An 18,832-nucleotide genomic window follows, 5' to 3' on the forward strand; every position below is an offset into this window, starting at 1 on the left:
TGCCGGATGAAAGCAGAGGCGGCTGATAGCTCCGAGCATTCAGATTTGAGGCACACACTTCATTAACCCTTTATTACAAGTCACGCTCTTATAGAAGTATATGTGGACTTACGTGAAAAAATCAAATGTATCCAAGAATAAAAAACACAGCACATAAAGTAGTATATGCATTCCAGTGTTCGCGCCAGAGACAGCAGGCGCCCAGGAAAAAGTTCTTCTAAAATGGCCTGGTTCTAGCCGGCCAGGCCAGTGAGAACGTTCTGGGCGGCGCGGGCCGGCCCTCAGGCACAGTGGGGGGCCGCCTGCCTCCTCCGCGGCGGGGCGGCGGAGCAGCACCAGCTCCTGGGGCCTCCGGGCCCGCAGCGGACCCCAAGCTGCCCAGGCCCTGCGCCAGGCAGAACCCTTAGGGCTGAGGCAGCCGCACCTGGTCCTCCGGGGGCAGCAGCGATGACACCGCGGTCCCGTGGGCTTCAGGTACTCCCGCAACGCACCCTCAGTCGGCCTTTTTCAGGAAGATCTAGAAGAGTGGAGCTCAGGGTCAGCGGCGCTCCAAGCGCTGGCCTGTTCAGCTACTGTTCCCTGCACGCTGCCCGCCTCACCTCACTCAGAATGACCCACACTGGCGAATCTGTCTGGATGGAGAGGCGCAGTGCTTCCAGGGGGCCGAAGGCAGGGTCCACCTCGCCCTCAGCCACACCCTTGTGGAAAGAGCCTAGGGGAGGGCAGCGCTGAGCCTTGGTCCTGGAGACCCCAGCCCCCAGGGGGCTGGCTGCTCAGCACTGCCCGCCCCGACTCACCAATCTGGAGGTAGCCATCAGGGCTCCGAGGGTACCGGAGAGTGGCTGAGCGGCCCTCCTGCGGGGCCTCCTTGTCTGACTGGGGGTTCTGAGGACAAAAGTAAGGGGCTGGACCACCATGGCTAGGGGTGGGAGCAGGCCTTTGTGCACACCACCACCACCACACTTACATCAAAGGGCAGCACCTCTACAGATGTGTTGAAGAGCTTATCCTCTGGGTGCTCAATGTTCCCACTGCGGAAGAAGAACCTGCGCCAGACAGGCGTGTGAGCTGCTGCCGGGTTGGCGCCCTGCCCAAGTGCACTGGCCAGGCGCAGAAAAGGCCAAGCCTGGCCCAGAAGGGCAGTGGAATCCAGGGTACAGAGGGGGGCTGTGCACAGCCACCAATGCCTTACTCATAAGGACAATGGTGACTGGCATCATTAGTGTGTTCCTACGGACACTGCTACCCTTAGTCCTTACCAGGTAAAACTACAGTTATATATAAGCCACACTTTTCAGATAAGGAAACTGAGGCACAGTGAGATTTCAGCAATTGCTGCAGGTCAGGAAAGGGCACCTGTAGGCCCAGAAATCTGTGGTGAGGCCTATACCCTGGGGCTGCTAGTTACCCGGACTCCTCCCCCAACATGGGTCCTGGCACTGACCGCTCCAGGCGCAGTGGTTGGAAGAAGCGGAAGCGGATGAAGTCCCCTGCAGTGGGTGTGAAGGCCCAGAAGAAATCCTCACGCAGGTAGGCCTTCTCCAGGGTGAAGTGCTGGTATGTCTTGAGGCTCGTGCTCACCTCCGCTGGTGGGTTGACGTGCTCCTTCCGCAGCGCCTGCTTCCCAAAGTCCTTGTCCTGCAGCCATGGAGGGGCAGTGGTGCTAGGGGGGCTGTGGCCTGGGGCTTGCCCCGCCGCCCCTCGCTGGCCCCATCCTGGGCTCTGCCTAGATCGCCTGTGGACCCAGAGAGCATGTGCCTCAGCACACCTTCAGTTTCTGGATCTTGCCCGCCAGGGAGGAGTGAGTGCCTACGTGCTGGAAGAGGGACGGCTTGAAGCGGATCCGAAGGTTGGCCTTCTGCCGATCACAGTGCTTCTGCAGACAGAAGGAGACACTCTGGGGTCAGCCCTGCCTGGCAGGACAGGGCCTCGCCTGGGGGGCAGCCAGAGGCCTCCTACAGCAGGGTCACACCCAGTCCATTGGAGACTTCCTGTCCCTCACCCTGCCCAGCCTCTGTGCAGCCCCAGCTCACCGCATCCTTCTCGGGGTTGCAGACCTTCACCCACAGAATATGGTCTAGGAGCCAGTCAATGGGCTTGTCCCGGTAGAACATGAGTATGAACTCTACAATCAGGCTCAGATCCAGTGACTTAAACATCTTTCCTGGGTGGGTGGGAAGGGAGAGGCTGAATGGGCAGCAGCTGCCCCACCCATTTCCTCTTAACCCCTGTGAGGGCCACTGGGGAAGGTCCCAAAGCAAACCCGAGGGGATTGTCTGCCAGCCTCAGGCAGGTGTGGGCCCAGGAGGCAGGTGTGGGCACAGGAGACAGATGGGGTGGTGAAGCCAGACATCCCCAATAGGGGGCAGGAACAGACGGGGGCGTGGGGCAGGCATTCCAGGCGGGGCTTGAATCTGGGCAATGGCTGGCAATCCTGCCACAGCATGGTCACGGGGGTGAGGAACAGGGCAGGGGCTGAGAGATGATGACAGAAGCAGAGAGGTAGGCTGGCTGGAGGGCTGTGGCCAGGTGCATGGGGGGCACACCAATGAAGCCGAGCTGGGAAAACTCCAGGATCATCCAGTCCTCCGAGGGCTGCTGGAGGGCGAAGTTTTTCATGGTGCTTAGGTAGTTGGGCTTGGCTACGATGTCATCCTCCAGCTGCACAGTCAGGACAGTAAAACAGGGCTTACCGCTGAGATCTGGCTGGGACTCAGGATGGGCATGGGGGCCGCCATGGCTCAACATCAAGGTCCAACCAACACCCAGTGGGACAGGAGGCAGAATAGGGCAGGAAGGGCCCCGTCGGCCCCTGACCCCCCCGACCGCAGGTGGAGCAGGGTCTCAGTGCTGACCTGCACATAGTAGATGCCTTTGGACTGTGCATACATCATGAGGAAGCAGTAATCGAGGTTCTGTTTGGTCCTCCACCTGTGGGCCAGTGGCAGAGGTCTCAGGGGCTCAGACCCACAGGATCCCTTCATCTCCAGTAGGACTACCACCACCTGGGCTACCAAGTGCTGTAGGGAGGCCACTGAGTGGGAGGAACCCGGCCCCACCATGCAGGGGACGGAGAAACAGGGGCACTGCAGGGAAGTGCCCTGGACTGGGACCAACAGACTGGGTTTTTGTCACAGGTGGGCAGGTTGCTGGGACTAAAGGGGAAGGGCCAGTACCTGACTCTCTCTTTGGGGTCCCCAAAGGACTCGCGGAGGTGGGAGAAGTCAGGGTAGAAGTGGGGGGAAGGGGAGATGACCTCCAGGAGCCCGGAATGGATCTCTGTGGGGAACCTGGGGGACAGGAAGGCCCAGTGGGTGTGTGGCCTCCAGGGACTGAAGGAGGGCTGAGCCAGCTATATCTCTTCCTTCCTTGAGGCCCAACAGGCAGACTTCCCCCCGTCCACCAACCACACCCAGCCTATTGAGGCAATGGGCCTCCAGAGGAGGGGCTGGGCCATGTCTATAGGGCCACCTCTTTCACCCAATGGGAGAAGCCCCCTCCACCGCAGAGGGGAAGCACTATCTTATGGGGGAGGCAAGCACCCAGGCAAAGGGCCCTGCCTCCACCAACTTTGTCAGGCTGCAGTACTCACAAGGCCTTGATGTTCTCTGTCACCACCGCGGTGTACTGTGGGTCAGTCTGTGGGGAGACCGAGCACTTTAAGTCGAGCCTCCACCCCAAACAGCCTGGGAAGAAGGGGCTGGTGGGGAGGGCACAGGCTGCAGATGCTCACACATGGAGTGAGTCCCCATCCTGATGGTCTGAGTAGGAGAGCTGGGCTTGGGTTTCTGGGGGCCACAGGTGCCTCAGAAAAAGCCTCTGGGGACACACTGGGTGGTGGGGTGGGGAGGACTAGGTAGCTGGCACTTCCATGGGGAGGGGGCACAAGAATGTTTCTTTTTCATTTCCTATCTTGATTTGTGAATGAGCCTGACAGTCAAACTTCTGATAGATTTTCCCCCTGGAATATTGTTCTGGTTTTATTTCTCCTTTTTGTTATTTTGCGCAGTGTCTTTCTCTGAACATCCCCTCAACCCGTGTCCCAGCTCACTTGCCTCGGCGATCAGCACCACAATGACCGAGTCTTCCTTCTCCTGTGGGCTCAGCTCTGAGATGAGCGAGTGCAGTGTGTCTGTCAGGTAGGAGTGCACCTCGCGCCGCACACTCGGGATGCCCATCACCACCGACACTGCAGGGGCCGCAGGGGTGACACTGGGTATGGTGCCTGGGACTGCTGCATCACCTGTCTCTCGCCCCTCCCATGCCCCGCCCCTACCTCCGGTGCGACCCTGGCCCACACGCACTGCTGGCTGCAGGCTGCTCTCCTTGGCCAGCAGGTGTGGCAGGTGATGGAATATCGTGGGCAGGTGCAGCACATGCTTGTGTGAGACGTTCCACGGTTTCAGTCGCAGGTCCTCTGGGTGGGTTGAGAAGGGGCCAGTTAGATTAGCGCAGCATGGGACCAGCCCAGCTCTCTACTTCCGCGTCCTGCCCCGGTGCTCACCTGTTAGACGGCCCCAGGTGCGATTGCCTTCTCCATCACGCAGCACCTGCCTTTCTGACACGGCCCTCTTGATCTCATCCAGCACCAGGTTGAGCTCCTTGGAGCGCTTAAGACTTTCCTGCTCAGCCACGTGCAACCGGTCTCGCAGTGCCAGGAACTCCCGCTGGTACACGTCCACAACGTCACCTGCAGGCAGTTCGCATGCCGTCACCAGGGGGCGGCCTAGACCCGATCTACCACTCCCTGAGTGTGCCAGTGCAATAGTGTATCTGCACGTTCTGGTGCTTGCTACATGTGAGCTATCAAGGGCTACTACATACGGTCACTCTAAAGTCACATCGACACTCATGACACTTATGCTTGGGGGGGGAAGCCCCTCCATCAGGGGCATTAGACCTCTTCCAGCCTCCCCCGCCCCCCGTCATCTTCTCCTTTGGGGAGCATCTGAAGTGAGAAAGCCCACGGGATCACTTAACAGCCAAGCTCCTGTGGGGAAAGCATGGGCAAAGCTTGGAAGGGCTTCGTATTGAATCCTCTTTGTCCAGTGTCTTGAAAAGCCCCTGCTTCTCCCAGCGCTTGCTCCTTCCAGGGGGTGGGGCACCCCAAGTCCCATTCAGGACACACGGACCTGGCCCTTCCTCAAGGGGCTCCACAGCCCTTCAACCTTCTCCTTTCTCCTCTCAGGACTTATACTTTGCTCTCCCCTCCATCATGGGCAAGGTCACAGGCAGCCCCAGCCCCATCTGGAGACAGATGCCCTCCCTGGACAACGACTCCCATCCTCCAAGTAGGACTGAACCTGGCACAGAGTCTGTGACAGTATGCACTAGGTACTCATCTGTTGCTCACCATGTGCTAGGAAAATGCTCTAGATTTTCATTCCGTCTCATAGCAGCCCAGGGGGTGTATACTGCAGTTACAGCCCCCATTTTTCAGATGAGCAAATGAAGGTCAGAAACGAGCTCAGAGGTTCACCCTTCAGCCAAAGATTAGACAGACTCATAAAAAAAAATAATAATAATACATGTAGCTAAAAGGGCACAACAGCCCAGGGGCAAGGATAAGAAGGCAGGAGGGGACAGGAAACCTAGATGAATGGAAATGGGGAACCAAGGTCGAGAAGGGGAGAGTGTTCATACATTGCAGGGTTGGCAACCAATGTCACAAAACAATATGTGTATTTTTTAATGAGAAATTAATTTGCTCTGTAAACCTTCATCTAAAACACAATTAAAAAAAAAAAAAAGATTATTACACTTTAGCTAGGAACTATTGCTTGCCCAGGGCTATGAGGCTGAGACCTGCTCTTTCTTGGCAAAGAAGTGTGATAAGCAGGCATTAGAAAGGTTTTGAAGACGTCCTACCACCAAAGTCAGATTTTGCCTTCTAGATAATCAGAAAGATTGAAATAAATTTGAAAAAGAAACAAAAAAAAGAAATGAGCTCAGAAATGTCCATCAACAGAAAAATGAATAAACAAAATGTAGTATGTGCACACAATGGAGTATTACTCAGCCATAAAGAGAAATGAAGTCCCGATACAAGAAAACATTATGTTAAGTAAAATAAATCAGACACAAAAGAACGAATATCAATATCTAGAATAGGCAAATGTATAGGAACCAAAGTTTATTAAGGGGTTACTGGACGTGGGAGGGAGAGGAAAAGGGGGAGTCATTGTTTAGGGAGCACTGATAAGGGTGATGGTTGCACAATATAGTGAATGTAATTAGTGTCACTGAATTGTACAAGTACAAAATGTTGAAATGGCAAATGTGTTATATATATTTTTACCACAATAAAAAAAGATGAAACAAGCCCAGAGTTACCCAGTGAGTCAGTGACAGAGAGAAGATGTGAGCTCTGAATGCCCTGACGTCTGTGTCTCTGAAGACCCATGCAAAGCCTGGGCCACCTCGAAGGGTGTGCACGCCACCCCAGGGGGACCTATGTCAGAACTTCCAGCTGGGCCCCAGCTGGTGACAGCTGGGCCCAGGGTATTAGGGGGTGTAGGTGAACCAGGAGCAGCCAAGACCAAGACCTATCAATATTGCATAGGTGGGAGGAGAAGGCATCCTCCCCATACCCAGCGGACTGCCCAGCAGCAGAGAGGAGTCCCTAGGCTCTGCTGGTCTACAGGGACCAGCAAGCAAGAATGAGATAAACAACATCATGCCCGCTGGGTGTCAGCAGTTCCTGCTGGGCTCTGCTCTCAAAGGCTCTTCTAACCTAGCTTTTACCCCCTTTATATGCCATCACCCATGGCTCCTTTTCCTTGTCTAATGTCTACGACTTTGCACATGGGATTCCCTTTTCTCTTCTGGGCCTAGTGAAAACCTATGTAGTCTTCAAGACCTAGTTTCAAAGTCTCCGAGTCTAGGAGTTTTTTCGGAGCCCCTTTCTCACCCCCGGGGCAGCTCATCTGTTCCTTGATCCCAGCCCCCTGCCTGCCAGTAAGCCCTGGAAGGGTGCCACCCCAACAGGCCTATGCACCAAAGGTCATGACCAAGGCAAAGTCCAATCACCTCTGATACACCCCCTTCTGCAGCCAGGCAAGAGGCTAAGTGCTGAGCCCCAGGGGAGGGGGAAGGCTGGAGGAAGGGCATAGAGGGGCTTGGGGTTTGTGGGGTGGTGGTGGGGAAAGCTGGGGTAGGACTGGGGGAACCAAGTGGATCTTCCCAGAGCCACCATCTTTTGTACCCACCCAGCTCATCTCTCTTACCTCCCCTCTCCCCATCTGTCTAGCCAGAGCTAAAGTTTGAGGTCTACAGAGCTTGGGGCAACCCCGAGGGTGGAAGGTAGGGAGTCGGGTTGCGGATCTGTGAGGCTGTGTGCTGGGCTCAGGGTTGAGTTACCCTGGAAACCTGACCCCTTGACTTACAGGCCCAGTGCTGGGCGCACACCGTCAGGAAGGCAGCACTGAGATGCTGAGGCCCTTAGAGCCCTTCAGAAGGAGTTAAGAGCCCCCAGGACAAGGCTGCTAGCTCCCTCTTGCCTGCTACAGAGTCTCAGCTCATCTATCCTTAGAGGCCTATGGGCCCCAAGGCCTGAGTCCTTGCTGGGGCAACCCTTGGGCCATGGCCACACCCAAGGTAGTCCCCTGCAGTGGTGTCACTCTGAAGTGGGGGGAGGATGAAAGGGATTCAGCCACCTAGGTCTGGGCACAACCTGCTCCCTAGCCCTGGCCTCCCTTTCCCAGTCCCCCACTACCCTCCCCCCTAGGTCTTGAGCTTCCTGTGTACTAGGAGATGATGAACTCCATGGGTGCTGGGCCTGGCTCCTTCCCCATACCTACTCCACAATGACCGTTTTTGTCATTTCCCTGGACACCGCAGGCCGTCTCTCAATATTCTGCCCCTGCTCCTGCCCTGCCTACTGCCTGGAAGCCGCCCTCCCCAGACCCTCATCTCTGGCATCTCTAGTGGTGGGTCCATTCTATCCTTGCCTATCAAAGCCAGAAATAAACTCTGTCTGCCTCCCCATGGGCTGGGCTTTATGCCAGGCTCCACCAGCCATCCAGGCACCCCATAATCCTCATGGGATTGGGGGCTGGACTAAAGTGGTGAGTGGGCTAGGAAGGCAGCTCAAGTGATCGGTAGAGGCAAAGGGCTGGGCTGGGCAGAGGCTCCTAGGAGCTGGGGCTGCAGGAACCTTGGCTTCTCCTTCCATCCACACCTTCCTACCCCAGAGTGGCAGGGTGGGGGGTGGGGGGCTCTGACCTCCAGTGGAAGTGCCCCAGAGAAGGACCACAGCTGGGCCCCACCGTGGAAATGAGGTCTGTCCACTTTCTCACTCTGTCCCCTGAAGGCAGAGTTAGCAGAACACCCTAAGGTCCACCTGTGGGGCCAGAGGCCTGCGAACTACAATCTTCTGCCTGGTTCCCTCCTGGTTGAAGAAACAGATTCAAGAGCCAAGCAGGGGCACAACCCTTGCACCCTAGTACTTAGGGAGGGGAGACAGGCTCAGAGGGGCACAGGCAGATGCCAGCCCCAGCTGTTAACCTGCAGGCGGCAGGGAGCCATGGAAAAAGGCAGATGGTAGCCCCCTCTCCAGGCCCTGCACCCCCCAGGAGCCAAGGAGGGCATCTGTCCTTTCTGAAGTCCGTGGGGTGGAGGGGGGGTGCAGCATGAGCCTGGCCCAGATACTGCGGCGGGCTGTGTGGCTGCAGCTCAGGGCTGGTCCTTTGGAGAGTCTGCTGATTTCTCCATGGGGATGGGCCCTTAGCAGGTACTTGGATAAGGGGTACAGTTTGAGGACTGGCAAGGCTGTTTCAAAAACAAGCTAGATGTGAAATTGGGCCGCAAACCCTTGCCAAGGCCTAACAGTCCTTTCTGGCCTTTGACCCTGGGGCGCCCTCCTGTCTCGTCTTTCTTCCCTGAGCTTCCAGGATGCCCCTGCTCCTGCTACCCCTTTCCTCTTGGTCTCCCTGCCCTGCAGATTCTGACTCCTCTGCCCTTCCCCTAAGTCCTGGTACCTGGGCCAGTCCTATCCTGAACCCCCCACCAGATGCAAACTGGAAGTCAGGATCCAATCTGGCCTTGGACTTGCTCAGCCTGGCATCACCCCGGCTGAACACAGAGCAAGCTGTCTAATGTAAGAATCACAAGAGTTCATGTCAGAGCCCTAATTTCTGGCTTCTCTTAAGGCCTCCAAAGATCTGGCCCATCTGGGCCCCCAGAGAAAAAGTCACCCCCTCTCCATAACTCACAGGCTCCTGGGCTTCCACTCCCCAAAGACTATGAGCCCTGAGTCTGAGGCCCACCCTTTGTTGGTTGGTGGTGTTCTGATCCCCAGATCCTTGTAGTGCCAGCCTCCTGGACATTCCCTTCTCAGGCACAGCGGAACTTAGGAGAGTCATTGCAACCCCCCTAATCCACCGTTCCCCTGAGGATGGCTTCCTGCAGAGAGCCAGCCTTCCAGAGACGGCTCCAGGAGGTCCCTGCTTCACAGCTCCTGCCATCAGATAGGCATGTGGCTGCTACAGGAAGCACACAGGAACTGGCCTGGCTGAGGATAGGCTGCAAGAGCTCTTCACCCACCCACAATTAGACAAACATGCCCCAGCCCTTCAGCTACGGCCTCATCTATGCCCCAGTGCCAGCCCCCCCATGCCAGTCTTCTGCTGTGGCTACTCTCCCAAGGTCCCCAAATGCCATCCCCCAAATGATATGCCCCACCCACAGAGCCTCTGGCCTAGCCATACCCTCCCCAGAGAGACACACTGCACCCACAGAGAACTTGCCCTCACCTATGCCCTCCCTGTCACAGGCCTAGGGGTCTCCCCTTGGGTTCCCTGGGCTGGGACTCTGGCACTAGAGTCCCATGCCCAGCCCAGGCCTCTGCAGCAGGCCTGGGTGGGCTGGGCTGGGCTGGCAGGAGCTTGGTGGGAAGTTGGGGCTTGGAGGGTCAGGAAGGCCCCAGCTCCCCCTCCCCCCACAAGCCCTCCTCCTCCAGCCTTATCTAATGTGGGGTTGGGGACCGGGAAGCAGAAGGTGGGAGGGAGAGAGGCAGAGGGTTAGGTGGCCCCACCCAGATCTTGCTGAGGCCTCCTGCAGGAAGGCCAGGAGGCAGGAAGGAAGCAGGTTTCCCAATGTCTCCTGTGCTTCAGGCAGAGGGGACAAGGGCCTGTGAATGCTTCCTCAGCACTCCACCAACACCAAGCAACTACAGTCAGTGCTGGGGCCTGCCCCACTCCCAGTGTGTTGGCCAGGTTGAGAGGGCCAGCCTCACCAAACTCCAGGTGAGGAGGTGGCCCAGTCAGACCATACAAACTAAGTTAACGGACAGCAGAGCTGGGCTGGCTGCTCAGAAAGCCCTCCACTCACTCCCTAGGCCAGCAGCCACAGGAAGGCTTCCCCGTACCCAGGTCCCTGGGAAGAGTCCTGGGGGCAGTCAACAGAGCCTGCCCTGTGGAGAGACCCAGGGAGCAGGTATCCAGGAGCAGCACCGGCAGTGGGCTGAGGCAGAAGGTGGCCCTGCATCTTTGGCTGCCTCTTTACACCTGTCTCAGAACACTGTATCTGTCCCCTGTCCAGGTCCCTGGCACCCTGGGGACCACCCGATTACAGCCACCTCTGTGACCTTGTGTCTCTGCCTCTCTGAGAACTCCGAGGGTCCTCAACCTGAGAGTACGAACGACCACGCTAGCATCAGTAGAACTGTCCCCACAGAGGACCCGTGGGCCCGCAGACAGCTCGGCCGGAGCAGCCCAGCCCCGACCCAAGAAGAATTTCGTTATTCCAACAGCAAACAAGTGGGGGCGAGGATGGGAGGGGCGTCCTCCCGCACCGCCCAGGCGGGGAAGGGGCGCCTGCGTCGGCTTCCGGCCGCCTCCTGCGGCCACTGGCTGGACCCCGCTCGGGCCGCCGGCGCCCAGGTGCGCGCAAGGGTGGGACCGGGCGCGGGGCCAGGCCCGGGGATGGCGGGGGATGGGGAGCTCACCTTTCTGGCCGCTGAGCGCCGCGTACCAGGAGAGCGAGAGGAAGGCGCACAGGCAGAAGAGCAGCAGCGTCAGGAAGGTGCCATTGCGGAGCCTCATCTCCTCGAGTGCGCGGCGGACGCCGGCGGGGCCGAGGCCGCATGGCCCGGGAAACCGGGGCCGGGGCGCGGGGACCGGGCGGCGGCCCCGGCCCCGGGGCGGGAGGGGCTGGGGGCTCGGGGACCGGGGCCGGGCGGGGATACAGTCGGTCCCGGATAGGCACCGGGCCGGGGGGCCGCGCCGACTGCTCTTCTAGGGCGCGGGGCGCGGGCTACCTCGTTCGGCAGCTGGGCCCCGCCGGGCTGGGCTGGATTGGGCGGCGAAAGCCGCGGCCCGGCCTGGATCCGGGGCCGCCGCGGAGTCGGCAGTGAAGGGCGGGGTGGCCTGCATTTAAAGGGGCCGCATCACCCGCTGCCGCCGCCTCCGCCGCAGCGATCACCACGAGGGGGCGGGTGGAGCGGACCGCGTCGGGGATGCTGCCTGCCTGGCTGGGGACGGCAGCACCCACGTAGGCGCGTGCATCCCGGGCAACGGGCCGCCCTGGGCTCCGGCCTCAGGTAAGACGAGGCTAGGGCTGTCGCGAGGGGAGTCTGCTGGGGTGGAGCGTAGGCGCGCGGGGGAAGCGGCGCGCCAGGACCTCCCAGACCCTACTCAGTAATAGCTCAATAATAAAACCCCCACACCCAAACCCCGACCCTACTCTCGTTTTCCCCGGGACCTTGAGTAGTTCTAGGCGATGGGAGAGGGACAGTATGGCTGGAGATGGCGTTGCCTCCACCGCCGCCCACGGGCACTTCCCGTTTCAGGATCTTTTCTCTAGTTTGCGGGTGAAGGCTGCTGGGGATGGCACTCCTGATCTGTAAAATAGGGACTTTGGGCCATTTTCAGGAATAAAGAGCTGAAGTACATGGGCGTGGAGTACAGTGACCAGCCCCAAACGGGCTCACTTCTTCTGGGCCAGGCGCAGCGTGGGCGGGAGATAGGCCAAGGGAAGCTTTGAGGAGCAGCCAGGGCCACAGCCCCTGATGGTCTAGCAGCCACCTGTCCTTTATTGCAGGGTGCTAACACCTTTATTCCTGAACTAATTGCAGGCTTTCCCAGTCCTCTGGAATAAAGGGGTTTGTCCGTCTCAGGCTCTGGGCGGACATTTGGGAGCGCCCTTGCCCGCTTACTTGGTGGCTTCTCAGTACCATTCCTTATAAGAGTTCTGCTTCCCAGAGTTGGCTGGTGAGACCTGGAGGGTCCCGGGAAGCCAGTGGGGTCTGGAGCAGGGGAGGTAGGGGCAGTAGCTGGGACCTCGTGTTACATGAGAGTACCCCTGGGTAAGAAAAGGACTCGGGTTCTCCTGCAGGCCAGATGACGTCTCTGTCACAGCAATAATGGCTTTCTCTACTTGTTAATGAACTTTTTGAACAAGATTCTGCCTAGCTTGAAGCCTTTGGGAGGAAAGGGTCTTGTTTTGACTTCCTGTGTTTTCATAAGGATCTTCTATTTGTGGCAAGGGATAATAGTTTCTCATTTGTGCTATGTGTATATGTATATATATATAAATACTTAAGTTTAAAAGTGAGCTGATTTAAGGAAAATTATTAAACCAGCAATAGCACAGGTTTTCCAGTGGATCTGCCAAACTCATGGAGATGGTCTGCAGTGAGTTCCCTCTCACCCCTACACTGTGGAATGTGAGGGAGGTCCAGGAGGACGTGGGCTTCTACCTAGATGACTGGGGAGTGCAGGGCCTTGGTCAGAGGTGGGATTGTCCAGGGCTGGGGATGGTGGGGGTAGTGGTGACTTTTGGAAGTGTGAGGTCTGGAGTGATGGGGAGAGTGTGAAAGAGGGCTGGGGGGGGGGGTGGGCTGGAAGTGGCCATGGACTAGAAACCAATGGCCGAGGTTCTCAGTTGGAAGGGTGGGCAGCCATAGGGATCCACGGAATGGAGATTGAGGGCAGTCTTTCTAGACCACCCCCACCAGGTTTCACCAGGCCTCCTACTGACTGCCTCCACTGGAGTCTCAGGAGTTGTCCTCTGACCCTGTTAGGGGCACACACCCATTACTTTGCTAAGAATGGGTCAGCACCATGACTGGCTGTCCTGCCAGGATTGTACACTGAGACAGAGAAGGAACATCCCAAAAGAAAGTTCGGGTGCTACCACCTGAAGAGGGGTGAATATGGGGTGGTCATGGAAAGAGAACGGAAGCCTGAGGGGTGAGACTACCCCAGGATCTGCAGTAGTGAGATGGCAGCAAGGGAAGGCCCAGTGTTATTTGTACATTAGTTCCTGCATGGATTCATTCATTCCATACCTGCTGCCGCCTAGAGCCTCCCTGGGCCTAGGCCCTGATGTTCCAGTGGTGGGAGGCCTGTAGCCTGACCCTCACTGTAGCCTCTCCACCCTGAATTTTTCTCTTGAATATGGGGGCAGTGGCTGCCTGGCTCCCTTCCCATTTTCCATTGCACTCTGTACCCTTGCAGTAATTAATTCATCAGGGCCTGCCTGCAACAACCCAGACTCCCTCTGGGACACTTCCAGGCAAGTGAGCTCTGTCTGTCACCCTGGCACTGGGGTGGGGCACCTCCTCACCCAAGGATTCAGCTTCTGTGGCTGAAGATATGACTCCATGTCTTCAGAACGGGACAGCGGAGCCAAATGAGCACAGAAGAGTCTTGCTTTCTCTTTGAACCACAGGCCATGGGCCTTTCCTTCTTTGTTCTTGCTTCCCACTCAGTCAAAATGCCCTTTTCTGTTGGGATTGCTTGCCAATCCTTAGCGCACTTTGCCTTCTTGGAGATCTACTGGAACAGCTCCATTCCTTTCCACAGGCTTCTTAACCTGTGGTTCAGGGACCCAGAATCCAGGAGTTTCGTGTACTGAGATGAGAAAAAAATCAAGTGAAATTAGCAGTACCTGTGACTGTCATCCACACAAAACAGATGTTTTCATGTTGCAGTCCAGTTGCTGCAGACACTTTAAAATAGCATTTATACTCACCGTTACTGAGACAGGGAAGAGATCGGGCTGGCTGGATTAAATAAAGGCTACATTTCAAGGCCCTGTGTGCTTGACCAGCTATAATTAAATAGTCTCTGAAAATAAACCTAAGTGCAGACCACCATATAACTTTTGCTGCTGGCACCCGAAAACTACTTGTGATTAACAAACTAGGTGCTTAGACAAGATAATGGGCTACATTTCAAAGCCCTGTGTGCTTGACCAGCTATAAATTACTGATAATCCTCCTCAGTTGTTTTTCAAGGCCTCACCAGGTGTAGAACGTGCACAGTAAAGATCAGCGTGGACTATGACCTTCCACAAACATGAAGAGGGACCCTTCACCAGGGCTTGAACCAAGATCCAGAGGCAGCAAGTATGCATAACACCCCAGAATAAGTCCTGTTCGACATCCTGGCAGCCTTTATGACAGACTCTGTCTTGGTTCTAGCAGCCTCTGCGAGAAAGTCCATCTTGAATTCAAACTGTGCACGCATTTGAGTTTCATAATCCCTCCCCTTCTGGAAATCTCCACCCATCTAATGAATAAAGATAATGCCCCTTTCCCACCTAAAAACTTAAAAGCTTTGGGGAATCCTTTGTTCAGTGAGAGACTGGAGGCTAGCGTAGGTGGAAACCCCTCTCCCTCTCTCCCTCGAGAGCCTTTTACTCTGTCCCTAATAAACCTTTCTTCGCATGGAACCTCTGAGCATCTCCTGGTCGTTTTTGGTCAGAAGAAGGTAAGAACCTAAACAGGGCTTAGTCCCGAGCTCGGAAGCCCTGGCCTGTAACAGAATTTGGCAACCGCAGCAGGACTGATTTGTTTTTCCTCAGACCTGGGTCTGGGGGCAGAGAAGGAGACCTACTAAACCCTGACGGATGGACAAGCAGCTGCCACAATCTGTCCTGTGTCCCTCCCTCTGGTGAGTAGATCCCCGTGCCTGCTTCTCTCATCCGGGTTTCCATAAGAACAAAGGATATTTCTCTCTGTCTTGACCTGTTGTTTTTCCTGAGCCTGAGAGTCCTGACCCAACATTTTATGGTGAGGGGCTTAGCCCTAAGATCTGGTAAACCATGTAAATCAGGCATGCTTAATAGATACTCTTCCCAGATTGAGTTGAAAAGCTGCCTGCCCGGACCGGCGCAGTCCGGGGAGTCTCACGAGTGGAGAGATTACCTGGCATCTGTGGTGAGGGGGAATCACCCCCAAGACCCGTTAGACCTGGTGTAGTCTGTGGTGAGGGGGGGTCACCGGAAAATCCATTCGACCTGATACAGTCTACAGACCTGATAATAGACTCTCATCTTTCTCTATCTCACTTGCCTCTCCATTTTATTTTCCCTTTTTTTTTTTTTAAAGTGCAGGCTGGTGGATGATAGCCCCGGCGTTTTGCACAATTAGTACATTTCTACCAGTTCAGTCCCATTATTGCATTGTGATCGCAAAGAGGGACTCTTGGTGACTCTAGATTTTGGGCAGATACATGGGCGTTATTTTTGTGTGTCTGGATGTTGTCTCTGGTTTGTGCACCCTGGTTCTGGGGAGCGGATGTAGACATCTGTTTAGACTGGGAGGTTGAACACCCCCATCTGGTACTGGGGATAGGCGGTATGGTATCTAAAGGATTGAAGTGGAGATTCAGATATTCCTAGTAATGTTTTGAGCCTCATTAAAATCATCCTAGTTCCCCCTTTCCCTTTCTGGCTTGTCTGGTTCAAGTGCTCTCTGTTTGCGTTTTCGTTTTATGTGTGACCGGGGGCTGTCTGAGAGGTTGAGACTGCAAGGTTATCTCTGTCACCTCTGTGCCTTATTTGCCATTTATGTGTGATGCATAGAAATTAATTAGTGAAAAGAAATTCAGGTTGAATTAGAATATACTTACAGAGACTTCTCAGAACTTATTGATTGGGCTAAAAAAAGAGATGTACAGGGAGAGCAGACTTTCAGTCTAGACTGAGATTTGAATCACAATACAGAGAACACTCTGGGCAGAGTGTTAAGATTTTAAAAAAAGGTTCTCTCCCAGAGCTGAGAAAACTCTTGGCTACAGCACGAGAGACAAATTCCTATAGACTAAGAGAAAAAGTTGGTGGTATCAACTACCCATAAAAATGAAAAGCTAGGTTCTTGAGAACATTTAATTGGAAAGAAAAAAAATCCGAAGAACATACCAGGAGATTCACCCCTAGGGTACATTCTTAAACACTGACAATTCTTTTTCTTTATAATCAATTAAAAAAAAAAAAGAAAGCGTCAGAAAAAGAGGAAAGTATATAGGGTTAAAAATGTCTCAGCTAGTGAGGCTGGCCTGCCAAGTTTACTCTAACTGAGATAAGGAAAAAGATTTACAGACCACAATGGCAGGCAGCCTTTCTAACTGCTGCCTTGCGGGCTAAAGACCATCCCCCAAGAGAACAAAGAAAAAGAGGGGGACCAAGGCCACAGGAGCAGAGAAAGCCCTGCACCCCTTTAAAAAGAGACCAGTGCAGCTGGTGTAAAAAATAAACTAAAAAAATAAAGTGATAATAATAATTTTGTCTTAAAGTAAAAGTAACTGTTTCAGAACAGTAAAAGGGAAAGAAATTAGTTATCTTTTGCCTTTTAAAAGTGTCTGAGTAAAGTTTAATGGTTTAATTTATGAGATTTTTAAGAGCTTTAATGTTAACTCGCATATAAAACAAAGAATTAGGTTTCTCGCTGTTAAAATAACAAAATTTTCTTTGATATACTGAGTTAAAGAGTTAATCTCTTTGTAATCTTCAGAGGCAAACGTTCAGTCTGTCATTAGAATAAGATTCCAGAGTCAAAAACCAAGCCACATGGCTTTAGGGAAAAAGAAAAGACTAAGGTTTTTATTTTCAGATCTTTGGTTTAATAGCTAAAGTATTGTTTCTTGGTAACTGATGATAAACTTCTGACAAGTCTGAAAGCCACAAAAATTTTTATAAAGAAAAAGTGCTAAAAAGGTTTATTTAACATGATATAAATTACATGGAACATGTTAAAATCAAAGAAGTGCCCGATTCTCTTTGGGTTAAAATTTCTATGTTAGTATTTCCTCTTGTATTTTTGCCTAATATTAGGCAACAGATAATTGCTAACTTGGTTGAAACTTTGTTTTTTTGAATCTAGCAACATCAAAGCCAATGGATTAATTATTACTATTCAGGCATTTAGAGACTTGATAATCTTAGAGGGTTCTTGGTACATCCTGACTGTATGGCATTATGTCTCAAGATTATTATGTGTTACATTTGAAGTTCTTTAAAAATATGGTTAATGGTTATTATTGAAAATATCTATATCTGAAGTTTTTTTTTTTTAACTGATTTTATTTGGCCTTTGGATTGTGCTCGTAATTGATTTCTATCGGGTCTTTCACCATTAAGAGTTATGTTTATAAATTAATCATGACCACCTTAAGTTTTGTCATCTGCAGATAAGTTTTTACGTTGCTGATTTCCTGAAAACATTTGACCAGAATATCTCAACAAAAAAGGATGGACTATATTAGACTTATGAAAGAGACTGTGATTAGAATCAATCAAAATTGCCAGAGCTCTTGTACAGATGCTGGTGGATTCACAGACTGCGGTCAATCCCGTGAAACAGAAGTTAACTACGTAAGACTGAGTAAACAAAATGATACTGTGGGTTTTACGTGAGAATATTGCTCATGGTTTAAGGTCTTTCTTTCTAGAAATAAATGCTTTAAGGTCATACTTTCTGGAGATAAGAAACCATATTCCTCTCTTCTGAATTATCTAGTGAATTATTGTAACTCTTAAATTGAAAATTCCTGTTGACAAACTTAAAGTTGTAAATATCATAACCAGAAAAGTACTTCAGATTTGAGCTCTGATTTTACAAATTAAAATAACATTAGATTTCCTACTAGTTCTCTCAGAGTATAGTTTTGTGCCTTAAGGGATAAATGTTGAAATTTGAGGTTTGGCAGGATGTAGTTGCTGCTGAAGCCCGTGAAAAGACTAAGATCCTGACTAAGGCTAGAGAACAGGCAAACGATGTAAACCGCCTACAACTAACACATGTTATTTTCAGACTAGAAAGGGAAGCAGTCCCTGACACAAAGCCGAACGGGGATTACAAGGGGGATGGTAAAAAAAAAAAAAAAGGGCCAGACATTTAGTTACATGTGTTACAGGCAGGATTCAGAAGTGTGTAGCCAAGCCTGTTAATTATGATAGGGTGAAAGAAATTACTCAGATAACAAGAGAACCCAGCAGTTTTTCTCACCAGGCTAACTGAGGCTTTTAGGAAATATACTAACCCTCACCCTGAGAGCCCAAAAAGAGACTTTGCTAGCCGTGCATTTTATTACCCAGTCTGGAGCAAATATTAGAAGGAAGCTGCAAAAGTTAGAGGCAGGACCCCAGACTCCACTCTGATGACAGGTCGAAGAAGGCTTTAAGGTCTTTAGTAACAGAGACCTGGCAGCAGAAAATAAAATAAAGAAAAAGGCCTGATTGTTGGCAATCATGCTTCAGGGCCCACCTCAAGGTAACCCTGCAGATCTCAAAGATCAAGACCTCCACAAGAATTTCTTCATTGGCCGGTGAGTATCGGGCCAGACCGATGTAGGTACTGTAAAAAAGAGACCATTGAAAGGTGGCGGGTCCTGAGCATCCTAAAACAGGGTGCCCAGTTGACTTCCCCTGGAGGCCAGTTCAGGCAGGCCCACAGCGCCTGATGTCCCTCTCAGAGGAGAAGGAAGAGCGGCCTTATTGACGAGGCCCAGAGGTCCGCTCAGCTCCCAACCTGAAGACCATCGCTGTTTCCACAGCAGAGCTTTGGGTTACTCTCGACATGGGAGGTGAGGAGACTGAATTTTTACTA

The 18,832-nt window shown here is 53.2% G+C and overlaps 1 protein-coding gene across 2 annotated transcripts; it reads right to left on the reverse strand.

The window, feature by feature from the left end:
• Positions 1-53: 53 nt before the first annotated feature.
• On the reverse strand, positions 54-11,166 carry MGAT4B (alpha-1,3-mannosyl-glycoprotein 4-beta-N-acetylglucosaminyltransferase B). Of its 2 annotated transcripts, none has more exons than XM_049874545.1 (15): positions 10,946-11,166; positions 4,505-4,690; positions 4,277-4,417; positions 4,056-4,189; positions 3,593-3,639; positions 3,177-3,290; positions 2,856-2,931; positions 2,547-2,661; positions 2,034-2,164; positions 1,814-1,876; positions 1,445-1,638; positions 968-1,046; positions 798-885; positions 600-712; positions 54-517 (listed from the first exon to the last, which is right to left on the reverse strand). In XM_049874545.1, exons 1-15 carry the CDS (start codon positions 11,040-11,042, stop codon positions 494-496), a joined length of 1,602 nt encoding a protein of 533 aa, XP_049730502.1. In that variant the 5' UTR covers positions 11,043-11,166; the 3' UTR covers positions 54-493. The 2 variants fall into 2 exon arrangements, with proteins under 2 accessions (XP_049730502.1, XP_049730501.1); XM_049874544.1 differs by having other exon boundaries at positions 1,769-1,876.
• Positions 11,167-18,832: the final 7,666 nt, after the last annotated feature.

The sequence above is a fragment of the Elephas maximus genome, chromosome 2, assembly GCF_024166365.1.
Source record: "Elephas maximus indicus isolate mEleMax1 chromosome 2, mEleMax1 primary haplotype, whole genome shotgun sequence".
NCBI lineage: Eukaryota > Metazoa > Chordata > Mammalia > Proboscidea > Elephantidae > Elephas > Elephas maximus.

What these genes read in the sequence shown, in the direction of transcription:
- MGAT4B (XM_049874544.1), bottom strand. Translation starts at nt 11,042, where the DNA reads ATGAGGCTCCGCAATGGCACCTTCCTGACGCTGCTGCTCTTCTGCCTG. An exon ending in ACAGAGAACATCAAGGCCTT is followed by an intron (nt 3,291 to 3,592) that starts GTGAGTACTGCA and finishes CCTGTCCCCCAG; the next exon opens with GTTCCCCACAGAGATCCATT. An exon ending in GACCCCAAAGAGAGAGTCAG is followed by an intron (nt 2,932 to 3,176) that starts GTACTGGCCCTT and finishes ACTGGCCCACAG; the next exon opens with GTGGAGGACCAAACAGAACC.